This window comes from Cololabis saira, chromosome 24, assembly GCF_033807715.1.
Source record: "Cololabis saira isolate AMF1-May2022 chromosome 24, fColSai1.1, whole genome shotgun sequence".
NCBI classification, from domain to species: Eukaryota; Metazoa; Chordata; class Actinopteri; order Beloniformes; family Belonidae; genus Cololabis; species Cololabis saira.
Genome location: NC_084610.1, coordinates 9,059,556 through 9,079,618, shown reverse-complemented (window position 1 = coordinate 9,079,618; position 20,063 = coordinate 9,059,556). Strand labels below are relative to the sequence as shown.

General features: G+C 41.8%; 3 protein-coding genes across 3 annotated transcripts; 1 reads left to right on the top strand and 2 right to left on the bottom strand.

Moving 5' to 3' along the window:
* Positions 1 to 9,704, bottom strand: LOC133424823 (beta/gamma crystallin domain-containing protein 2-like). Its single transcript, XM_061715348.1, has 9 exons — positions 9,607 to 9,704; positions 9,277 to 9,519; positions 8,845 to 9,113; positions 4,554 to 4,605; positions 3,247 to 3,489; positions 2,891 to 3,162; positions 1,130 to 1,139; positions 740 to 982; positions 1 to 542 (listed from the first exon to the last, which is right to left on the bottom strand). Exons 1-9 carry the CDS (start codon positions 9,613 to 9,615, stop codon positions 270 to 272), a joined length of 1,614 nt encoding a protein of 537 aa, XP_061571332.1. The 5' UTR covers positions 9,616 to 9,704; the 3' UTR covers positions 1 to 269.
* A 2,100-nt stretch (positions 9,705 to 11,804) lies between these two features.
* On the bottom strand, positions 11,805 to 13,239 carry LOC133425332 (gamma-crystallin M3-like). Its single transcript, XM_061716124.1, has 3 exons — positions 13,142 to 13,239; positions 12,761 to 13,009; positions 11,805 to 12,128 (listed from the first exon to the last, which is right to left on the bottom strand). Exons 1-3 carry the CDS (start codon positions 13,154 to 13,156, stop codon positions 11,850 to 11,852), a joined length of 543 nt encoding a protein of 180 aa, XP_061572108.1. The 5' UTR covers positions 13,157 to 13,239; the 3' UTR covers positions 11,805 to 11,849.
* Positions 13,240 to 13,602: 363 nt separating this feature from the next.
* Positions 13,603 to 14,550, top strand: LOC133425331 (gamma-crystallin M3-like). The gene is made up of 3 exons (XM_061716123.1): positions 13,603 to 13,722; positions 13,853 to 14,119; positions 14,202 to 14,550. Exons 1-3 carry the CDS (start codon positions 13,714 to 13,716, stop codon positions 14,478 to 14,480), a joined length of 555 nt encoding a protein of 184 aa, XP_061572107.1. The 5' UTR covers positions 13,603 to 13,713; the 3' UTR covers positions 14,481 to 14,550.
* The last annotated feature ends 5,513 nt before the right edge of the window (positions 14,551 to 20,063 follow it).

Sequence of the window (20,063 nt, the reverse complement as noted above, 5' to 3'; positions counted from 1 at the left end):
TTTTTCTCTCGCTCTCTCCTTTTGTTTCTGGACTTTGCCACGATCTACCAGGTGTTGGCACCAACCACTGAGCCAGAACAATGAAGATGAATGTGTCGTTTATACTGTACTCAGGATCCTTCTTCTTTTTCATCAGTTTTGTTATTAGAAAGAGAAGAAACACACGTTTTCTTGCACTTTTTCAACACTTCTGTGTTTATTAGTGGTTGAGTTTGAATGAAAGAGGGCAGAAAGTTGAGAAAAGGTTTAAAGAGAGGTCTTAGTTGTGACTAATAGTCCACAGCGCGCCGAATGGAGCCCACAGACGGCTGGAGGGCGCCCCAATCTGAGTGTCGTCTGTATTCGCCTTTTTCCAGCAGGTACTGGCGTCCCCTGTAGTTTGGATTCTCGTAGAAGATCCAGATACCGTCCTGGACGTGAGCCGAGTGGACGTCTCGGTAGCCCCAGCGGTCCTGCAGGTTGGCCAGGTCTTCGTTTAACTCGATCATCTGGCCGGTGAAGTCTGGACGCTCATAGATGCGGAGCCTGTGCCTGCTGGTTGGCTTTGAGCAATCAAGATATCTGTTAATAGCTGAGCTTTAGAGGTGATGGCAGACGCGTTAAGTTGGCGTTTTAAACAAGGCTAATCATATCTCACATCCAGTTTCATATCAAACTATAAAAAAAAGGCAGAAACCAACATGAATCATGAGGAAAGAAAGCACAAACTATATTTTCTGAGTAAATTACCAGGACTTACATATCTGACGAGACGACAGGAGCGGATGGTGTCGTTGAAGCCGTTCCAGTTCTGGTAGGTGGGGTACTCCCCTCTCATGAGGACATACTGATAGCCCACATATTGGGGTCTCTCATAGACGACCCAGGTCCCGCTCTCCACTCGGATGGAGTTACAGCGACTGAAGTGGGAGCTGAGCTCAGGACAATCGCTGCTACATTCGTAGCTATGACCCTGGAAGTTCTTGTCCTCGTAAAAGAAGATCTACAAGCAGGGATCTTTATTAATATCATTGCTTTCTAGCTACAAAGTGAAATTTGCTCTTCAAAATGACTTGAACATTTCTACTTCACCCTAACAGCATGTGCTAAAACAGTTGTACATTTGATTTTATCAGCTTTTTTTAGATACTGACTCAAAGCTGAAAAGGTAAAAAATATAATATTCATCAGATGGATCAAACAATACTTCTTGTGTTTGCTTTTTATTTCTCTGTAACAGTTACTGTTACTAATGCTGTTTTCAGGCACACATTTTTTTAATCACAGTGATTTGCGTTTATAGACACCCCCCTGGAGTGTTTCAACAATTCTAGATGATTGCATCAGTCTCGCTAATCTGCAGGGAAATTTCTTCCTCAGCATTTGCAGCAAGCGGTTCAAGGATTTCATTGTCGTTCCAATTTTCTTTAATCTGATTTTTTCAATATTTTTTCCTGAATGAGTGCCCTGATGAACCGTGGGGAGTATTGTTTTATGACGATGACGTCTCACAGCAACTTTTATTACATCTGTAAGGCCATGGCGAGGTAAATGCTCCTGGCTGTGATGTACACTCAACATGGTTTAAAAGATTACAGCCAATCATACTAAGTGGGCCAACAGTTCGAGTAACGTGCTGACTGTAGCTTGTTGGACACGTTCAGAAAAACGTCTTACTGCTAAATTAGTGGATTCTAGTCTGTCTTAAAGAGCTAGGAGCTTTTAAAATATATCCTTCAAAAAGTCCAAGACTGTTACCAGTTTGCTCTGTCACCCCCAAGTGGCCGAAAATAAAATGACATGGAGTTAATGACTTGTTTTTTGTTGGGATTTCCCAAATGTATATAATTTTGAAGTATATTCCAAATGTTTCAATACAAAATAAAGAACTAATGTGAACTTAGCAGGTTTTCCATTAACAGACTTTATGTTGTTGCCACTGGTTCATTTTGCTGCACAGAAATTACAAATAGATTGGAAAAAAAATCCCAAATGTATCAATTTTTGTCAAAATGATATGATTGAATTCTTTATAATCTGAATGAACAGATGAAATTGGACAAAAATAGGCTCTGGCCCACTAAGGTCAGCTCCTCCAGACATCTATCTGTCCTATCATCCATCCATCCATGTCAGTCAGGGCCACCGACGACGCACTGGGCGGTTTGCTCCCAAGATATGTCATTTATATACAAAGTATTTTGTTAACAACTATCATTTGATTAAAAATAATAAAAACAGATAAACTCCTGAGGGACATCTTTTACAAAACAATCTCATCCTCAGTATAAGACACACTCCAGCACTATTACAGTCTGGTTAAAGCACTCACCTTCCCTGTGCGCTCCATAATCCTTTAATGTTCCTCCTCCGCCAATCAAATTAAAAGCCTGTCATGCACACTGCATCGCCGAAGCTCCACTTTTATATAAAGGCTGATGAAATGCATTACCAGCACAGTCATTGTCATTCAGATGAGCTCCACATTAACATGTTAGCTGATTCTGCAACTGCTTCAGCGGATGGCTTTTATAAGTGTTGATGCAGAAATATGGGCTAGAATATGCCTCTTAAACTGTAGAAAAAGATTAGATTAGGATGATGTTATCATTTTTGCTGAAAAATCTTCATGCCATAATGTGCATGGTATGGATCCAGGTGACAGTGGCTCTCAAAGACTTGAAACAAGAAAGCATGGACATTTTTAAATGTCCAGTACACCTGTGTCTTCACTTTCATTGGCTTTCCATGACTTAAGACTTGTTTATAATTGTATTATTTATCTTATTCACTGATTATGACTTCAAAAGGAACACCACAACACAGTAATGGATGATCAACAGTGCATCATTTTGTGTAGAGATTTTATTTCTCAAAAAGCATATTGAGGATTTTTAGATCTTTGAACTGCTATTGGTTCCTAACCCGGCGGATGGATCCGACGGTGGGCTGCATGCCCCCCCACTCAGAGAAGCGCCTGTACTCGCCCTTCTCCAGCAGGTACTGGCGCCCCCTGTAGTTGGCTTGCTCGTAGAAGATCCAGGCACCTTCAAACACTTTGCAAGAGTGGACGTCGCGGCTCTGCCAGCGCTCCTGGAAGGCCGGCATGTTGTCTGCCAGCTCCATGGAATCGCCCTCAAAGTTGGGCTTCTCCCAAAACTTCATCCTCCACGATTCTCCCACCTGGATGGAAGAAATTTAAAAAAAAGGGCAATAGTGATTATAGAATGTGGACTGATTTGACTTGATTGATCAGTTTGAACTTACATGTCTGATGATGCGACAGGACCGGACGGCATCATTGATCCCCAGCCAGTACTGGTAGTCCGGATATTCTCCCGGGCTCAGCACATACTGGTAGCCCATGTAGTTCGGTCTCTCGTAGACGACCCAGAATCCCACCTCCACCTTGATGGAGTTGCAGTGGCGGAAGTATGTGTGCAGGTCGCTGGAGTCATTATTGCACTCATGGAATTGACCTTTAAAGTTCTTTTCCTCGTAGAAGATGATCTGGAAAGAGAACACAAATATAAATCTTAAGCCTGTGAAGTCTGCAACATCCTGCACTGACTTGTACAGAATGTTTTTTTTATTAAACACACACGGTACCTTGTCCATCATTCACATCAATGTGTGCTGAATAAAATATTAAAGCTGCCACCTCCAATATTCTCTTTATACAGTATGAGAACAATCAAACTAAGCACATGGTTTGCTTTGTGTGGATTGGATTATTCAATCGGCGATTCAAATATTTATCCAGGCCGATCACATTGTTCCGAAGCAGTGACTCTCCGAACAATACAAATGCAAAGTGCCGAGCACCCAAAAGCCGGTGGATGTAGCAGAGTGTGCTGACAAAAACAAGGGCACTGCAGGACATTTGAGCTGAAATGAATTGCTTACAGCTGAGTCACTGATGCAGCAGGAAGGTAGGAAGGCACGAGAGACTTCACAGATAATCTGCTGCCATTTTGCACGCTGCATGGCCGGTTTACATCAAACGCGGTTCCTTTGGTCAACTAGAGACACAGTTCCACAAAATGATGGGTCGTGTTTCACAAAAGCACACAACAAAACAAGTATTTTATGTTTTGACAGCTCCATCTGCAACATTTGATTACTTTTTTATCCTTTTCATTCATAGGAGAATATCATTGAGCATTTATTGAAGAGAATCAGTGCTTATTTCACCATCTGCAACATTTCCAACTGCATCTTTAAAAAAATACAGCAACATAATCTAGTAAGAGAACACTCCAATTGCTATGAAACGTTTATGCTCTATAGTGGATGAATCTTAACCACTTTGAAAGTCTACAAATAAATGTAATGCTTGGTATAGACTCTGCTGGTTTGGTCCAAAAAAGTTCACCCCCCCTCAGAGTTGTCATGGGTGTGAAATCAAACAATTGAGACCCAAACGTTTTGTTTTTTTTGCTTGAAAGCTGAACATTTACAACACTTGGTCTGATTCCAATATATTTACAGTCATACATTGACCGTAAAAAATCAGGAGGCTACCATCTACGCTCTCAGGAGCGTCTGCTACTATCTGTCCCTAGAGTGCATACTGAGCTGGGAAAGAAGGCCTTCAGGTATGCTGCGCCTTCCTCCTGGAACCAGCTGCAAAACACCTTGAATCTCAGAGAGCTGGTCTCACTTAATGCTTTTAAATCGCTCCTGACAGATCTTGAGATGTCCAATTCTGCCTGCAAATGCTATGAGTAATGTCAACAGTGTTTTGTTTTGTTATGTGTCGTGTCATATGTCATGTTACTGTGTTGCTGCCTCTTTTGGCCAGGACCCTCTTGTAAAGAGATTTTTAATCTCAACGAGTTTTTGTTTCCTGGTGAAATAAAGGCTAAATAAAAATAAAAATTTAAACATTGGATTCAGGGGAGATTGATTCGCTTTTGGAGCCAGCCTCTTTCTCAGCCGAGGAACTGCAACAAAAATTAGTTCTGCATGATCCTTAACCTGGAAGTTAGAAGGTTGATGCTTGGGAATGACCCATCAACTTCCTTCTGGGCCCCCATGTGGTCAGAAGTGGTATTACTACATAGGGTGTGGATGATAAAGAGAGAAAAGAAAATTCCTTTTGCAACTATGAAGGAAGAGTAATGATTTTTCCTTTGGTTGCTTTTACTGGTTTATGTGTTATCGTAAAAGATTCAAGAGATCTGATGTGATAAAGACAGAACAGATTACAAACAGATTATTCTAATATTCAGTTGCTCTCCTTGTACAAATACAGCTTTATGGGTTTACAAAAATCGGAGGAGACATTTTAATTAGTGCTCCTAACAAAAGTTATTGCCAACATACAGTGTTCACTGACACGACCGTCCTTTAAACTCAACATTTACGACTAATTTGTCTTTGAAATTCTTCCCTTCAACATTCAAGTATCACTAGTCTAAGATAGATAACAAAATTGACAGCTACTGTATGTTTTCACAAGTGCAGAGTCACTTGAACGTCAGAATTGTTGTCTTTTTGCACTCCCATGTTTCTAGCAGATTTTTAGTGTCCAATGTGCTTTTGAGGGTGACGAGAGACCGACTCGATTACATTTTTAACTTAAAGGGGACATATTATTTCATTTAATGTATATTTTAAACAGGCCTTGAATGTCTTAAAAACAATCTAAAGCTTGTTTTTTCTACATAAATCAGAAATTCAGTCTCTGGGCCATGTTTTTATTTTTTCCGCTTCTAAAGCCTTTTTCTGTGATTCATTTTCAGGGCGGGGGGGGGCTATGATAATGAGGCTCTGCGCTGATTGGCTGCTTGAATGACGTGTAGCAGGGGAGGAGACAAAGCGTCGCTCCGGGCAGAAGAGCAGCGGCTGCGTAGCAAAGCGTGTCCGCGGTTCTGCGTTAAATCATCACGTACCCTACGCCGTAGGCTCTGCGTTGGTGTAACGCGGAACCATAAATCAGCCTTTAGTCACCTCGTCTTCAAACAGGAAGATTGAATTTAATTCTAAACAGTTACACCACAGTTATTTACTCCAATTCCTCATCATTTCACTTCTTATGTTACAAGACAAATGAATCATGTTAACTGTAAAGAAATCACAACACTGAATTTTCACAAATGGCAACTTTATTGTTAAAATATATAAATAAAATGTATGCACTGTTGCTGGCTCAGGAAGGGCCGCGCGTCTTCTGAATGTGAACAGCTCCAGGTGCTTGAAAGATCTGAAACCACAGAATAAAAATGGATTACGGTACTAATAGAGCCCCGAGCCCGGAGCTCCTCGACGGTCCGGTCCGTGAGCAGCCCCCGCAGCTCCGTATGTGGCGCCGGGGCTCCGGAGCTAAGCTAAATACTTAGCCCATGCAAAGATCATACAAATATAAATAACATAAAAAAAAACGTAACTTACCGCTGACTCGTGTGCAGTTGCCGGGTCCGTGCTGTGGGAACTGATCCTTTTATGAGGGTAAATGTCGATGCAAAATCTCATTTCTACTCTCCCTCGCTGTTCAAACAGCCACCGCTTCTAAACAATGGCGGACGCTCGAGCCGACGGAGAGAGCTGGTTGTGGGCGTGGTTTCAGCAGCGGAGGCCGAACCTCTGCGCCTCGGGTGACGTCACCCTAGGCGCAGATTCTCATCGGCTCAAAAAAAATCACGTGACACTGGGGGATTCTGTAGGGCGGGGGTCACAGACCTTGCAGAAATTCATGGGATTGTGTCTCCCCTCTGCCGGCAGGGTGAGGGGAGACCACTTTATATATGTTAAAACAAGATAAAACGTGTTTTTCATAATATGTCCCCTTTAAGTGTCAATAAATCCAACGCATTGCTCTTTTAAAAAACCTACTTTTATTTTTGTTGTTGTCATTTTTTCACTTGGTTCTTAAAAGTGAAATTACAGGAGTGTTAAGCTTATTTGAATTGGAAATAAAAAAAATTACATTAGATGAGAACAGTTTCGCAAACTATGAACCATGAACAAGACCTAGTTCTTGTGAAAGACTGAACTGAAGATTTTTTATATCATATATAGAAGCCCAAGATTATTTATTTGTTTTTCTATCCTCTTATTCCACATACTGTTTTTATGCTTTTATTCATGCACTATGCACCTTGTTTGTATGTCTATCTTTTAAACTGCAAATGATGATGAGCCTGCACAAACAAGTTTTTTACCCATGTTACTGAGTAATATGATGTGACAATAAAGTTGATTGATTGATTGATTGATTGAACTACCGTATTTTCCGCATTATAAGACGCACCTTCAATGAATGACGTATTTTAGAACATTTTCCATATATAAGGCGCACTAAATATATGGTAAAATACCGTACTATAGTGACTGGGGTTGAGTTACGTATCTACCTGATGGAGCTGCGCTACAGGAAATGCTACAAAATCCTACAGCAAATGCAAAAAAAAAAAAAACAAGAAGAAAAGTACTGTATGTCAAACTTTATTAACAAAATAAAAATATGCTTTGCTCCGTCTCATCAGTCGCCATTATGTTGTCTTGAACGTCTGTGACGATTCCTGACGTTTTTAGCGCCGTTACTTCGCCGTCACCAACTACAGTAGCTACAATCCTACTGACTACAGTAACAGAAATTACCGTAATGATCATATATAAGGCGCACTGCATTATAAGGCGCACTGCCGGTTTTTGAGAAAATTAAAGGCTTTTAGGTGCGCCTTATAGTGCGTAAAATACGGTAGCTTTTGTGCTCACGTGAGATGATTTTTCTGGTGATTCGACAAACGGATGCTTTCTGAAAGCATCTTTTTTTGTAATTCTAGATTACAATGTAGATCTTAGTTCCTTGGAGGAGAAATCACATCTTTGGCTCATAATAAAAATTAATGTACACGCCGTCATTTCATAATGTGGAAAAACTTTAATGGAAACTTATATGACAATTAGTTTTAGTAACGCTACTCAGGCTGTAAAAACCTGTAAAAATAGCTGAAGCAATTTACTAAAATAACTCGACTGATCTTATCAAATGGCATATGTGAAGCCTCTGTTATCACTGAGGGACTTAAAGTAACTCCATGTAGCAACACCAATTCTGACCACATGGGGGCAGCATAGCACAAGAAAGTGCATCTCTAGTGGGACAAAGTCGTATGACACAACGTGCCAGATTGCTTTTACTCCTTAGCACTGTATTGTAAGTGGCTCTTTAAGCTTGAGTTATGGTTCTGCGTCAAAACGACGCCGTGCCTACGGCGTGTGGTACGCGTCGACGCAGACCACACGCCGTCACTGAGGTGCACCTCCCGAAAATTGTAACTACGCGTCGAGGCGACGCAGACCACACGCAGACCGAGAGGGCTGTGATTGGGTCGCTTGGTAGCAACACATTTCCGGTTTCCGGTTTGAAGCAGTCGTGAACTTTCAGCGCTCTTTTCTTCGTGTATGTGTGATTTTTTTTGTTTTGGTTTTTTGCACAATAGTTTTCCTTATCTCTTTGATTTACTGTAACCGGAAAAAGTCGGATAAACCATTCAGGAAAAGATTGCTAACTAGCGGTCGCGGGGGATACTGCACCAGAGAGAAATGGAGTGACGGAGAAGTCCGAAGGGTTCACAACAGCGTCACGGTGACGGCGTGTGCTCTGCGTTGGTTTGACGCAGAACCATAATTCAGGCTTTAGTCAACACAGATCTATATGCTCCCTTGTGGTCAGAAGCGGTATTGCACCATAGAGTGGCTCTTACACCCAGGTCCAACAATAAAATCCTATTTCCGATCTACGATCACAGTTCTACCATGAGACATGTTTCAGAAACTACAGGGACACAAGACAGTGTTTGCTTCTCATTTATTGACTTTGAAGTTCAGGTAATGACAGACTGTCATAATTAAAACTCTGTGATCCTGCGGAAGGAGCCGATGCCAGGAGAGGTTGCCCCCCAGTCGCTGTGCTGCCGGTATTCGCCGCGCTCCAGCATGAACTGGTGCCCCCTGTAGTTCGGGAGGTCGTAGAACACCCAGGCGCCATCCGTCACCACACAGGAGTAGGCTTCACGCATCTTGTAGGTGTCGTAGACGGAAGGACAGTCCTCGGAGCACTCCACCACCTGCCCTCCGAAGTCTGCCCTCTCATACAGCTTCAGCTTCCATGCGCTGCCATAGACCTGCAAAAACACAGCAAAACTCTTCAAAACTCCTGGCTAGAGACAAACTGATTATCTGATTGATTTAAAGATGGCAATGCAGAGAGAAATTGTTGCATTTGAGACTAAATATTGTATTCATGCCCTGAAACCTTCAATCTCAAGACTGCGCGTGTACTCTTACATTCTTCACAACGCGGCAGGATTTGACGCTCTCGTTGAAGGCCATCCACTGCTGGTTGTCGGTGTACTCCCCTGGGCAGAGAACATACTGGAAACCCTTGTAGTTGGGCCTCTCGTAGACCACCCACACACCGCTCTCCACCCGGACGGAGTTGCAGCGGCTGAAGTATGTGTGCAGGTCGGCACAGTCGCTGCTGCAGTTGTAGCAGCGACCCTGGAATTTCTTCTCCTCAAAAAAAGTTATCTGTGGAAAAAAAAAACAAGTGCAAGCGTTAGATAAACCTGGATTTCCAAGCGAACACTTGTTAGAGCAGCCTTTTTTTGATCTCACCTTCCCCATTTGGATGCACTGTAGACCTCAGTCTTTGCTGCAGCCCCATCTAAGTATTTATCGATAAACAAAAAGTGCAGAGTGAGGCAACTCTTTGATACCCAAATGAGGTAGATTTACATATCAGCAAAACGGCGTGGTGCAGTTTGATTTGCCTTTGTTCCGATCTGATGATGACTCTGTATCAAACACATGCTGGAACAGTGACGGCACAGGATCAGAGTCAGCTGCAAATGACCCGAATGATCACTTAACTGAATAACGTTCACTCTTTTACAGTTTTATCGTGTCTAATCCTGCATAACAAAACACTTAATGGGGCAAAAGTGAAGTAAAAAATTAAATAACAGGGATTTGTTTTCGACTTTGTTAAATGTTTACATCTGATAGAGTCAGAAAACTTTCTTTTCAGAGTTAAAAAGTGGATTTACAGCCTAATAAGGGAACATTGATGCAAGCGTTGTCATCTGAGTGAGGAGATTGTTTCAGTTTTAAAGGTAAGGCATCTGTAGTTCATAATCTAAATGTTTATATATCAAATTTAGATGTGGAATATTATTATATTGTTATTATATTATATTAATGTTATACAGAATAAACGTCCTCAAAGAGAGCAGTTATGTGATGTGATGCTCTCAATTAAACAAAATGTATTTAATGTTGCTTTGCTGCTTTTATATTGTAACTCGAGATGAAGTAATCACAGTTTTTGTGAAATTCTGATTCAATTCTGAAGTAAATCACGTGATAATCAGCATTTATTCATATATCAAAGAAGGGTTGTTGTTTTTAAGATTAATATTTGCAACAAAAGTGGTAAAATGGTAGAAATAAACACGTAAAATGTCTTCTCTGTGCAAACTTTCAAGTACGTTAAAACAGCAATGTTTCAGAGGAAGACAAGTACGGCTCTTGCAGAAGTACATTTTGAATTTTATTGTTACAGATATTGAATTGGATCTATTATATCTTCATCATTCTTGCTTCATTGTTTACATGGAGTTTTGGGCTTGTGTCAAGTGTGACTTTTGGTGACTTTGCTGTGTCATGATTTTACATCATCAGTGGATACGTGAAAAGATTCAAGGATGAGGGGAGTGTTTGGGTGTTCAGTTCATATCACACAGGCAGAATAGTTTGGTTGGTATTTCTTGGTTTAATTTAAAATGTCAACATGTCCTTTCAGGACACTCATTCATGACAAAGTTTTACATGGAAATACACACAGATCCATTTAGGGGTGGGACGATACGGATAAGCCCCGATTCGATACTTTGGCGATATGTGGCCCAGGATATCGATAATATCACGATATTTTCGATATTCGATATTCGATATATCGATATATCGGTAAGAGCGATATATCACGATATATGGGACTGAAAAAGAAAAAATACACGTCTGTAGTTATGCATTTATTCAATGCCAAAACTTCATACAAGAAAGGGCATTTGTATATTTCCTCACTGTCTCATAGGCTTGTAAATGTAAACACTGTACAGCTGGACAAATTAAAGTGCATGAATATTAATAACATGTTTTATATAAACCAGGACAGTAAACTGCTTTGTTTCTAATACTGACAAGTCAGTAAGCAACTTAATTTTGCACAGTACCTCACTGCCTCCTAGGCCTGGGTATCTATTCAAATGTCAAGAATTGATCCGATTCTTAAGATTCAGAATCGAGTATCACCATTTGATTCGATTTGATCCGATATTGATGTGTATTAGTGTTATTAAAAAAGATTTTTGCGCTGTTGCCTGAATTATATGACTGTAAAATAACTAGTGAAATAATAATTTCACAAATAATTATTGTGAAATAACTAAGAAATAAATAACTCAAATATGCTTTTCAATATCCCTTCTTTTCCAATATCCTTTTAGTCTGTCTAATTTATTCTGTCACCACACACACATATTGCCATGAAGCATCAGGCATGTTTCACTTATGTCATGACAAACTGTATCCGATAACAGAAGAAACCAAACAAGCTATAATAAATATAAATAATATGAACTTCATTGAACTAATATAACATTTTGAAATTTAAGCTGAAATATCCAAAGCACTGAACACTGGTTGTGCACGGGTGGGCGTGTGTCTGAGTGTGTCCGTGTCCGTGTGTAACGTGTCTTGCTTTGGCTGATGAACCACTGGTTCACCTCGTTTTCAACACAATGGCTCGACACACATTAGATTTCAGCTTTCTTTATTTTTTCACTTGTATAGACTGTGAATTAACAGGCGTCCATGATGCGTCTGATGGAGCTGAACCTCGTCATGCCGTCCATCTCCATCTCCCTGAGGTTCCTGTACTCGCCGGGCCTCAGGTACAGCATGCGGCCTCTGTAGTTGGGCTGCTCGAACATCAGCCAGTGGCCGTCCATCACGTTGCAGGACTGGCAGTCGGACATGCGGAAGCGGTCCATCATGTTGTCGCAGTCCTCCATGAGCTCGTGCATCTGGCCGCCGAAGTTCTCCCTCTCGTAGATCCTCATCCTGAAGGGCCCGCGGTGCTGCGGAGGGACAAGTACCAGGAAGTATTTTGCACATCTTTAAATATTTCAATTGGGTAATTTTTAGTTTTCATGGAACAGACATGGTTTTAAGAAACCGTTTCTAAAGCAGAAAGTAGAAGATGAAGATGGTTTCAGAAGGAGAATTAAGTTGTATTTAAGTGATTCTGCATAATCAGGAGCGCAGCAGGAAAGAGGTCACACGTGACTGTCTATAAAGGAAACTCTTAAGGAGATAAGATTCTTAAAGCAAGACTAAAGGCATTTAAACAACGTGATCATGTTTAAATCTTGTGTTTTTATCTCTTTTTAGCTACAGTGATGAAATGCACTCATGCAGTTGTAGTTGTAGATCTGACTGCTGTTAAAATCTGCGGGAAAGTAATTGAAGCCAAAAGTATCATACAATCTGCTTCTACACATGTGACCCATTCAGGTGAATATATCCAAGTTTAGATTAAAATTATGCTTGTAAAGTCTGAGTTAAGACTAGTGTGGGTATATTTCCAAGGTTTAAGCCCAGATGATCTCAAAGTTGTGCTGTTGTTAACATTTTTACAATGCAAACGTAAGATGGAAGGGAAGCAAGTGTACTTAGTGGTTTGACCGAGTGCGTGAAGCTCTCCACCTACCATGGGGATCATGCGACTGGATCGGATGCAGTCGCTAGTGCTCATCCCCATCAGGCGCTGGTTGTCGGGATACTCGCCCCTTCTCACCAGCATCTGGTGGCCCATGAAGTTGGGCTTCTCGTAGACCATGAAGAGGCCGCTCTCCACCCTGCAGGAGTTGCACCTGCTCAGGTAGGAGGTGAGCTCTGGGCAGTCGCTGCTGGTCTCATAGGAACGACCCTGGAAGTTCCTGTCCTCATAGAAGATGATCTGCAGCAGAGAAAAACACAAGCTTTACCCTGGAGGAACATGTCGCAGCTAGTAGTTGGTCTTTGTGAAGCCCACTGAGATAGGCAGTAATACTACTGTGTAAATCTCTTTAATGTTACAAGCTTGACTCACCCTCCCCATGGTCATGATTATTGTGAGCTAATGCAGATGTACACCATCAACATCGACCCTTTTCCCTTTTTATACATTGCACTGCCGTAGTACTTCCACGTGGCTTGTGCTGAAACCTTTGAGTCATCACTCTATATTTTGGCCCACTGCAGCACTATAGGGTGGCAGACTTTACTGTACATCAGAATCTGGAATACTCCAGTGATTGTGTATGGACTTACTTAATGTCAATGTTATGGTAATACTAACAGCAATAAACTGCAAGAAACTATGTGGATTGTTCAAAGGAACAAAACATTTGTAATGAAATGTAATAAATATGAAGTCATGAGTTGTGTTTCTGCTGTGACCTGACATGACCTCCCTCCTGAACTACGTTGAACATACAATAATAACTGTTCAGGTGCATTGAAACGAAAATAATAAAAAAAAAAAATCAACAAAACAGAGCCACGTGAATCTCATGATGAGTCATGATGTTTCAAACAAAGGTACGCAAGGTGGTCTGCGGCCGGCGGTCTGTATAAAAGTGGTGCCGCTTGGCTTCATTTGGATAAACAAACATCGTCACCATGGGCAGGGTAATAATATATCAAATATATGTTTGTCAGCTTAGAAAGCTGATAATTTAATAGGATGTTCTCATGAAGTAGGAAGAGGAAACCCCATCCTGGGTTTCCATGGTAACCCCCCTTTCTATTGTGTGTGCAGATCATTTTCTACGAGGAGAAGAACTTCCAGGGTCGTTCCTATGAGTGCAGCAGCGACTGCTCCGACATCCAGATGCACCTGAACCGCTGCAACTCCTGCAGGGTTGACAATGGCTGCTTCGTGGTGTACGACCGCCCCAACTTCATGGGCAACCAGGTGTTCCTGAGGAGGGGCGAGTACTCTGATTTCCAGAGGATGGGAAGCATTATGGGTATGATGGGGATGGCAATGATGGACAACATCCGCTCCTGTCGTATGGTCCCAATGGTAGGACATTTCTTTACTCGTCTCGCAGGTGCTTTTGCGTTCAAAGACTCATCACCTTTCTGTGTGTTCTTTCTTCCAACAGCACCGGGGACAGTTCAGGATGAGGATCTACGAGAGGGAGAACTTCGGAGGGCAGATGCACGAGCTGATGGAGGACTGCGAGTCCCTCCAGGATCGCTACAGCATGTCCGACTGCCAGTCCTGCAACGTGATGGACGGCCACTGGCTGATGTTCGAGCAGCCCAACTACAGAGGCCGCATGATGTACGTGAGGCCCGGCGAGTACAGGAACCTGCGGGACATGGGAACCAGCAACATCATGAGAATCAGCTCCATCAGACGCATCATGGACATGTGCTGACTGTAGTTCATGTCGTAGTAAAAGTATAGAAAAACCACAATAATTATAATAAAAAACACATTTTGAAGTATCTCTTACCTTCTTTTATTTGAATAATTGAGACGTGAGCATGGATGAACGACTCAGCTGTCTATATTCCCTTTCTTAAAGGAGCATGAGGCAGGATTGAGGCAGGATTTATGAAAAAAAATGTGTATACGTTTTAACTTTTCTAGTAATAATGTCAGATGAAGCGTTCCAAACCAAAAAGAATGAGCCCTCTAGCGTATCTGTCCTTTGCCTTGAACAGGCTGTGTGCTGCAAAATGTGCTGCAATTCCGGGCCGGAATTTCCCGCGCTGTCCTGTGGATGTGACGTTACATGACGCTGCATGTGCGTTCTCCCCGTTCTCCCGTGCCGGCTTTGCTGTTGGCTGCAGTACCCCCGACGGCCGTCGTGGTGAAGGGTGGCGCTAGAGAGTCTCATTTCTTAAAGGAGCCTCATGCTCCTTTAAGTTTTCTCAAGCTGTGCCATGTTTTGCATGAATTACTGATATTATTATGTATTGACAACAAGAGAGAAATTAAGAGTCAAAACTCTCCAGAAAACCTCCCAATGTGATGCTCTTTCAGGACACATGAGCAAGAAAAAAGTAAGTAAGTAAGTAAAGTTTATTTCCATAGCACCTTTCACAGACAAGGACATGTCACAAGGTGCTTCACAAAGAATAAAACAATACAATACTGTACATACTGTATACAAATGACTTCTGTAGCACTTTTGAAAACTGTCATATACTGAAGTTCGCAGATGACACTGTTATAGTAAGCCTGCTGAAAAGTACTGAGACTTCACATGGTCCTTTTTAAAATGGTGCGAGGAATCTTTTTTATCTTTGAATATCTTAAAGACAAAGGATATGTGTATTGATGGCGCGTGCAGCCCTCTCCTGTAAGTAAAGTGATTGAGGGTCAAGAAGTTGAAATAGTTGAGTCTTACAAATATTTAGGCACTATTATTGACAACAAACTGTCATTTGGAAAAAAATTCAGACTCAATATATAAGAAAAGCCAGCAGCACCTTTTTTGTCTCCGAAAACGTTCTAAATACCAGGTCGATTCTTCCCTGATGTCTATGTTTTATCATTCTTTTATCGAATCTGTCATCACTTTTTCTTTCATTTGTCGGTTTCAATTCTTGAAGGTCAAAGACAGAAATTTGCTCAATAAGGTTGTCAGTCTAAGCAGTAAAATCATTGGGTCGGCTCAACAAACTTTACAAGAACTTTATAAAAAACAGCTGATCAAGAAGGCAAACTCCATGTTTCAGTTTCTACCATCAGTTACTGCTTAGACTCCCTTTTGCAAAGACAAACAGATACAAACACTCCTTTGTTCCTCCGCTATTGTTCTTTTAAATGCCGGAAGGAAAAGGTAGTAGGTGAAAAAGCCTTCACTCTCAAGCTTAGGTCTATACTACGATGTGTAACCTACTGTAACTTATTATATATATTTTATGTATATTTAACATTGTGTGCTTCTCCTGTAGCGAAACTAATCGCCCCCTTGACAAATAAAGTAATTGATTGATTGATTGATAAAAGTAAAAATACAATAAAAACAAGATGATACAGATAGAAAACTCCTAGAATAAAAGTACATAAAATCAACATGATGGAGAAACACGTGGGTTTTAAATTTGCTCTTAAAAGCGTTGATAGATTCCAGAGAACGTAGAGACGGCAGGAGATCATTCCAGAGCCTCAAAAAGAAACATCAACTGTTGTCTATGATTAGATTATTTATTTGCACTTTAAAAATATGACCTGCATTCAAGCAATGACCGGCATATCCAGCAGGAAGTTATTGATGGGATAGTGGTTCTTTGGGTATTCACCAGCTACACCTGAGGTTCAGAAGTATTAGACATTAGCTGAAGAAAAACTTTACCCTATTTTGGAGGAGAGATTTCTTCTTCTTCCCCAGCAAGTCTCTTCTCTGTTTTCTTATGATGATATGTCCTGCAACACTGGGTTAAGGTCTTAAAGATATACCCAAATACCCAAGGCTTTACCAAACTACAATAACAAATATGCAAATAATGTAAACTGACTTGATAAATTGATTTAAAGGGATTCAAGTACCCTAATATGACCTTTTAAGATGGAGAAAGACTTGTTTTTTTTCAGTAATAATGGTAGAATTTACCGTTTGCGTGGCAGTGAGAGAGGTTGGGATAATTCCGGTTCACTGCTGGGTCGATCACCAGAACCAATACTGCAGCTGCCAAACACGGCTCGCTCTTTACGTGCAGCTGCAATAACAAAATGTTGAGGGTTGCGTTACAGGAGAATCGCACACATTCTGTTAGAAAGATGCGTGAAATGAAAAGCCTTATCCACAGAGCCCGTTAAGATGTTATGAATGATAACCACTATTTGACTGCCAATATCAACCAGCTGTTGCTGTTACTTTTCCTAGTTATATTTACTCATTTCTTTTCTTTATTTTCTCCCGTCCCCTCAAAACTCAGTTTTTCGTGCCTGCAGGTTGTGATTACGTTCAGCCTGAATCATAAATGTATGCAGTTGCTTATACATTCCTCTGTGGGAGGTTCCTCTTCAAGCTTGAGGCTTGATGGTTCTACGCAGTATTTTTGATGTTCCTGGGACTGAGATGTTGCTCCGGGGATCTTGCTCCAAGTGCCCCAACTACTACTATTGTTTTCTTCACACATCTTCCACATCTTTTCCATCTCTTCCTTCAACCCGTGGTACTTCTGTGGGGCAAAAAAGTATTTAGTCAGCAGCCAATTGTGCAAGTTCTCCCACTTCAAGAGAGATGATGAGAGAGCCCTGTAATTTTCATCATAGGTAACTTCAACTATGAGAGACAAAATGGGTGGAAAGAATCCCAGGAAATCACATTGTAGGATTTTTACTGAATGAATTGGTAAATTCCTCGGTTAATAAGTATTTGGTCACCTACAAACAAGCAAGATTTCTGGCTTTCACAGACCTGTAACTTCTTCTTTGAGAGGCTCCTCTGTCCTCCACTCATTACCTGTATTAATGGCACCTGTTTTAACTGCTTATCAGTATAAAAGACACCTGTTTTAACTGGTTATCAGTATAAAATACACCTGTTTTAAATGGTTATCAGTATAAAAGACACCTGTCCACAACCTCAAACAGTCTCACTCCAAACTCCACTATGGCCAAGACCAGAGAGCTGTCAAAGGACGTGAGAAACTAAATTGTAGACCTGCACCAGGCTGGGAAGACTGAATATGCAATAGGTAAGCAGCTTGGTGTGAAGAAATCAACTATGGGAGCAATTATTAGAAAATGGAAGACATACAAGACACTGATAATCTCCCTCCATCTGGGGCTCCAAGATCTCACCCCGTAGGGTAAAAATGATCATAAGAACGGTGAGTAAAGATCCCAGAACCACATGGGGAGCTAGTGAATGACCTGCAGAGAGCTGGGACCAAAGTAACAAAGGAACCATCAGTAACACACTACGATCAGGGACTCAGATCCTGCAGGGCCAGACGTTTCCCCTGCTGAAGACAGTACATGTCCAGGTCTGAAGTTTGCTAGAGAGCATTTGGATGATGCAGAAGAGGATTGGGAGAATGTTATATGGTCAGATGAAACCAAAATAGAACTTTTTGGTAGAAGCACAACTTGTCGTGTTTGGAGAAAGAAAGGTGAGTTATAATAATAATAATAATGACTTGGATTTATATAGCACCCTTCTAGGCACCCAGAGCGCTTTACAGAGATCATTATTCATTCATACACATCCTCACTGGTGGTGGTAGCTACGTTTGTAGCCACAGCTGCCCTGGGGCAGACTGACAGAAGCGTGGCTGCCATATCGCGCCTAACGGCCCCTCCGACCACCACCAACATTCACACACATTCATACACATTCACACGGGGCAAGGTGGGTAAGGTGTCTTGCCCAAGGACACTACGACAGCAAACTGGGACAGAGCGGGATTCGAACCGCCGACCTTCGGATCATTGGACGACCCGCTCTACCACCTGAGCTACTGCCGCCCCGAGTTGCATCCAAAGAACACCATACAGTACCTACTGTGCAGCATGGGGGGGGAAACATCATGCTTTAGGAATGTTTTTCTGCAAAGGGACCAGGACGACTGATCCATGTGAGGGAAAGAATGAATGGGGCCATGTATCGTGAGATTTTGAGTGAAAACCTCCTTCCATCAGCAGGGCATTGAAGATGAAACGTGGCTGGGTCTTTCAGCAGGACAATGATCCAAACACACCACCCGGGCAATGAAGGAGTGGCTTCATAAGAAACATTTCAAGGTCCTGGAGTGGCCTAGCCAGTCTCCAGATCTCAACCCCAAAACATCACAGGAGATCTGCATGGAGGAATGGGCCAAAATACCAGCAACAGTGTGTGAAAACCTTGTGAAGACTTACAGAAAACGTTTGACCTCTGTCATTGCCAACAAAGGGTATATAACAAAGTATTAAGATGAACTTTTGTTATTGACCAAATACTTATTTTCCACTATAATTTGCAAACATCCATCCATTTTCTATACCCGCTTTATCCTTTGCAGGGTCACGGGGTCTGCTGGAGTCTATCCCAGCTATTTTCAGGCGAGAGGCAGGGGTTTACCCTGGACAGGTCACCAGTCTATCGCAGGGCAAACATTTTGCAACATTTTTGCAACAATTTGCAAACATATTCTTTAAAAAATCAGACATTGTGATTTTTTTTTTTCATTTAGTCTCTCATACAGTACGTGCACATGCAGCGATTCAAACTGGTTGGAGATCATTTGCACACATCGTACTGACTTTTAAACTGCATGTGAACACCTTAAGTCAGTCAAGTAATCTGATCAGACTGGATTCATCAACCCGCTTGCAGCACCTAGATAAGCCAGTCGCAACCGCCTTGTTAATGCCATGTGTACGGAGACATGGATATTACAGTCTGCGCATGCTCGAGAATTTCCCCCGGGTGGGGTTTTCCCCCGGGGGAGGGGATTCACCTGGAAGTGAAAGGAGACGACGCAGGACGCAACGCTGCTCAGTAGTAGCTCCCTGGGGTGTCGTGTGACTGCTTCAGGGGTGTCGTCAAAATATTTCCTATTCTGACATTTCATATATAAATACTGTATTTTCGCGACCATACGGGCGCCGTGTGAAAAGGCATAGCCTCAGTCTTGTCATATTTCTGTATTTAAAACACACACGGCGCACCGACCGAAACGGCACACACACAAGAACACACACACACACACACACACACACACACACAAGCACAGGAGTGTGCGTATTTAAAAATACAGCGGGAGCAAAACTTTGTTTGATTGTAGGCTACTTTATTTCAGTTTTTACATTAATCAAACCCATTAAGTCTCATCCTCTGTTTCTGCATTAAAGAGCTCCGCTAAATCAGCTGTGCCAGTCCGAATTACTCGCTGTCAGAGTCACGTTCCGTGCCGTGCGGTGCCTCGGAAATGCACGCTTTTGCAAAAGCTCGCAAAATAATCCCAGCAGACACGTTAGCCCACGCATCAACAATCAATCTGCAAACTGTGGCATAAAA

Bases quoted from the DNA above. Each gene is read 5' to 3' on its own strand.
- LOC133425332 (XM_061716124.1), bottom strand. The intron at 12,129-12,760 runs GTAGGTGGAGAG...GTCCCTCCGCAG, and splicing joins CCAGTCGCATGATCCCCATG to CACCGCGGGCCCTTCAGGAT.
- LOC133424823 (XM_061715348.1), bottom strand. The intron at 9,114-9,276 runs GTAAGAGTACAC...GTGTTTTTGCAG, and splicing joins CCTGCCGCGTTGTGAAGAAT to GTCTATGGCAGCGCATGGAA. The intron at 4,606-8,844 runs GTTTTAATTATG...GGTGTTTTGCAG, and splicing joins TCCTTCCGCAGGATCACAGA to CTGGTTCCAGGAGGAAGGCG.
- LOC133425331 (XM_061716123.1), top strand. The intron at 14,120-14,201 runs GTAGGACATTTC...TTCTTCCAACAG, and splicing joins CCTGTCGTATGGTCCCAATG to CACCGGGGACAGTTCAGGAT.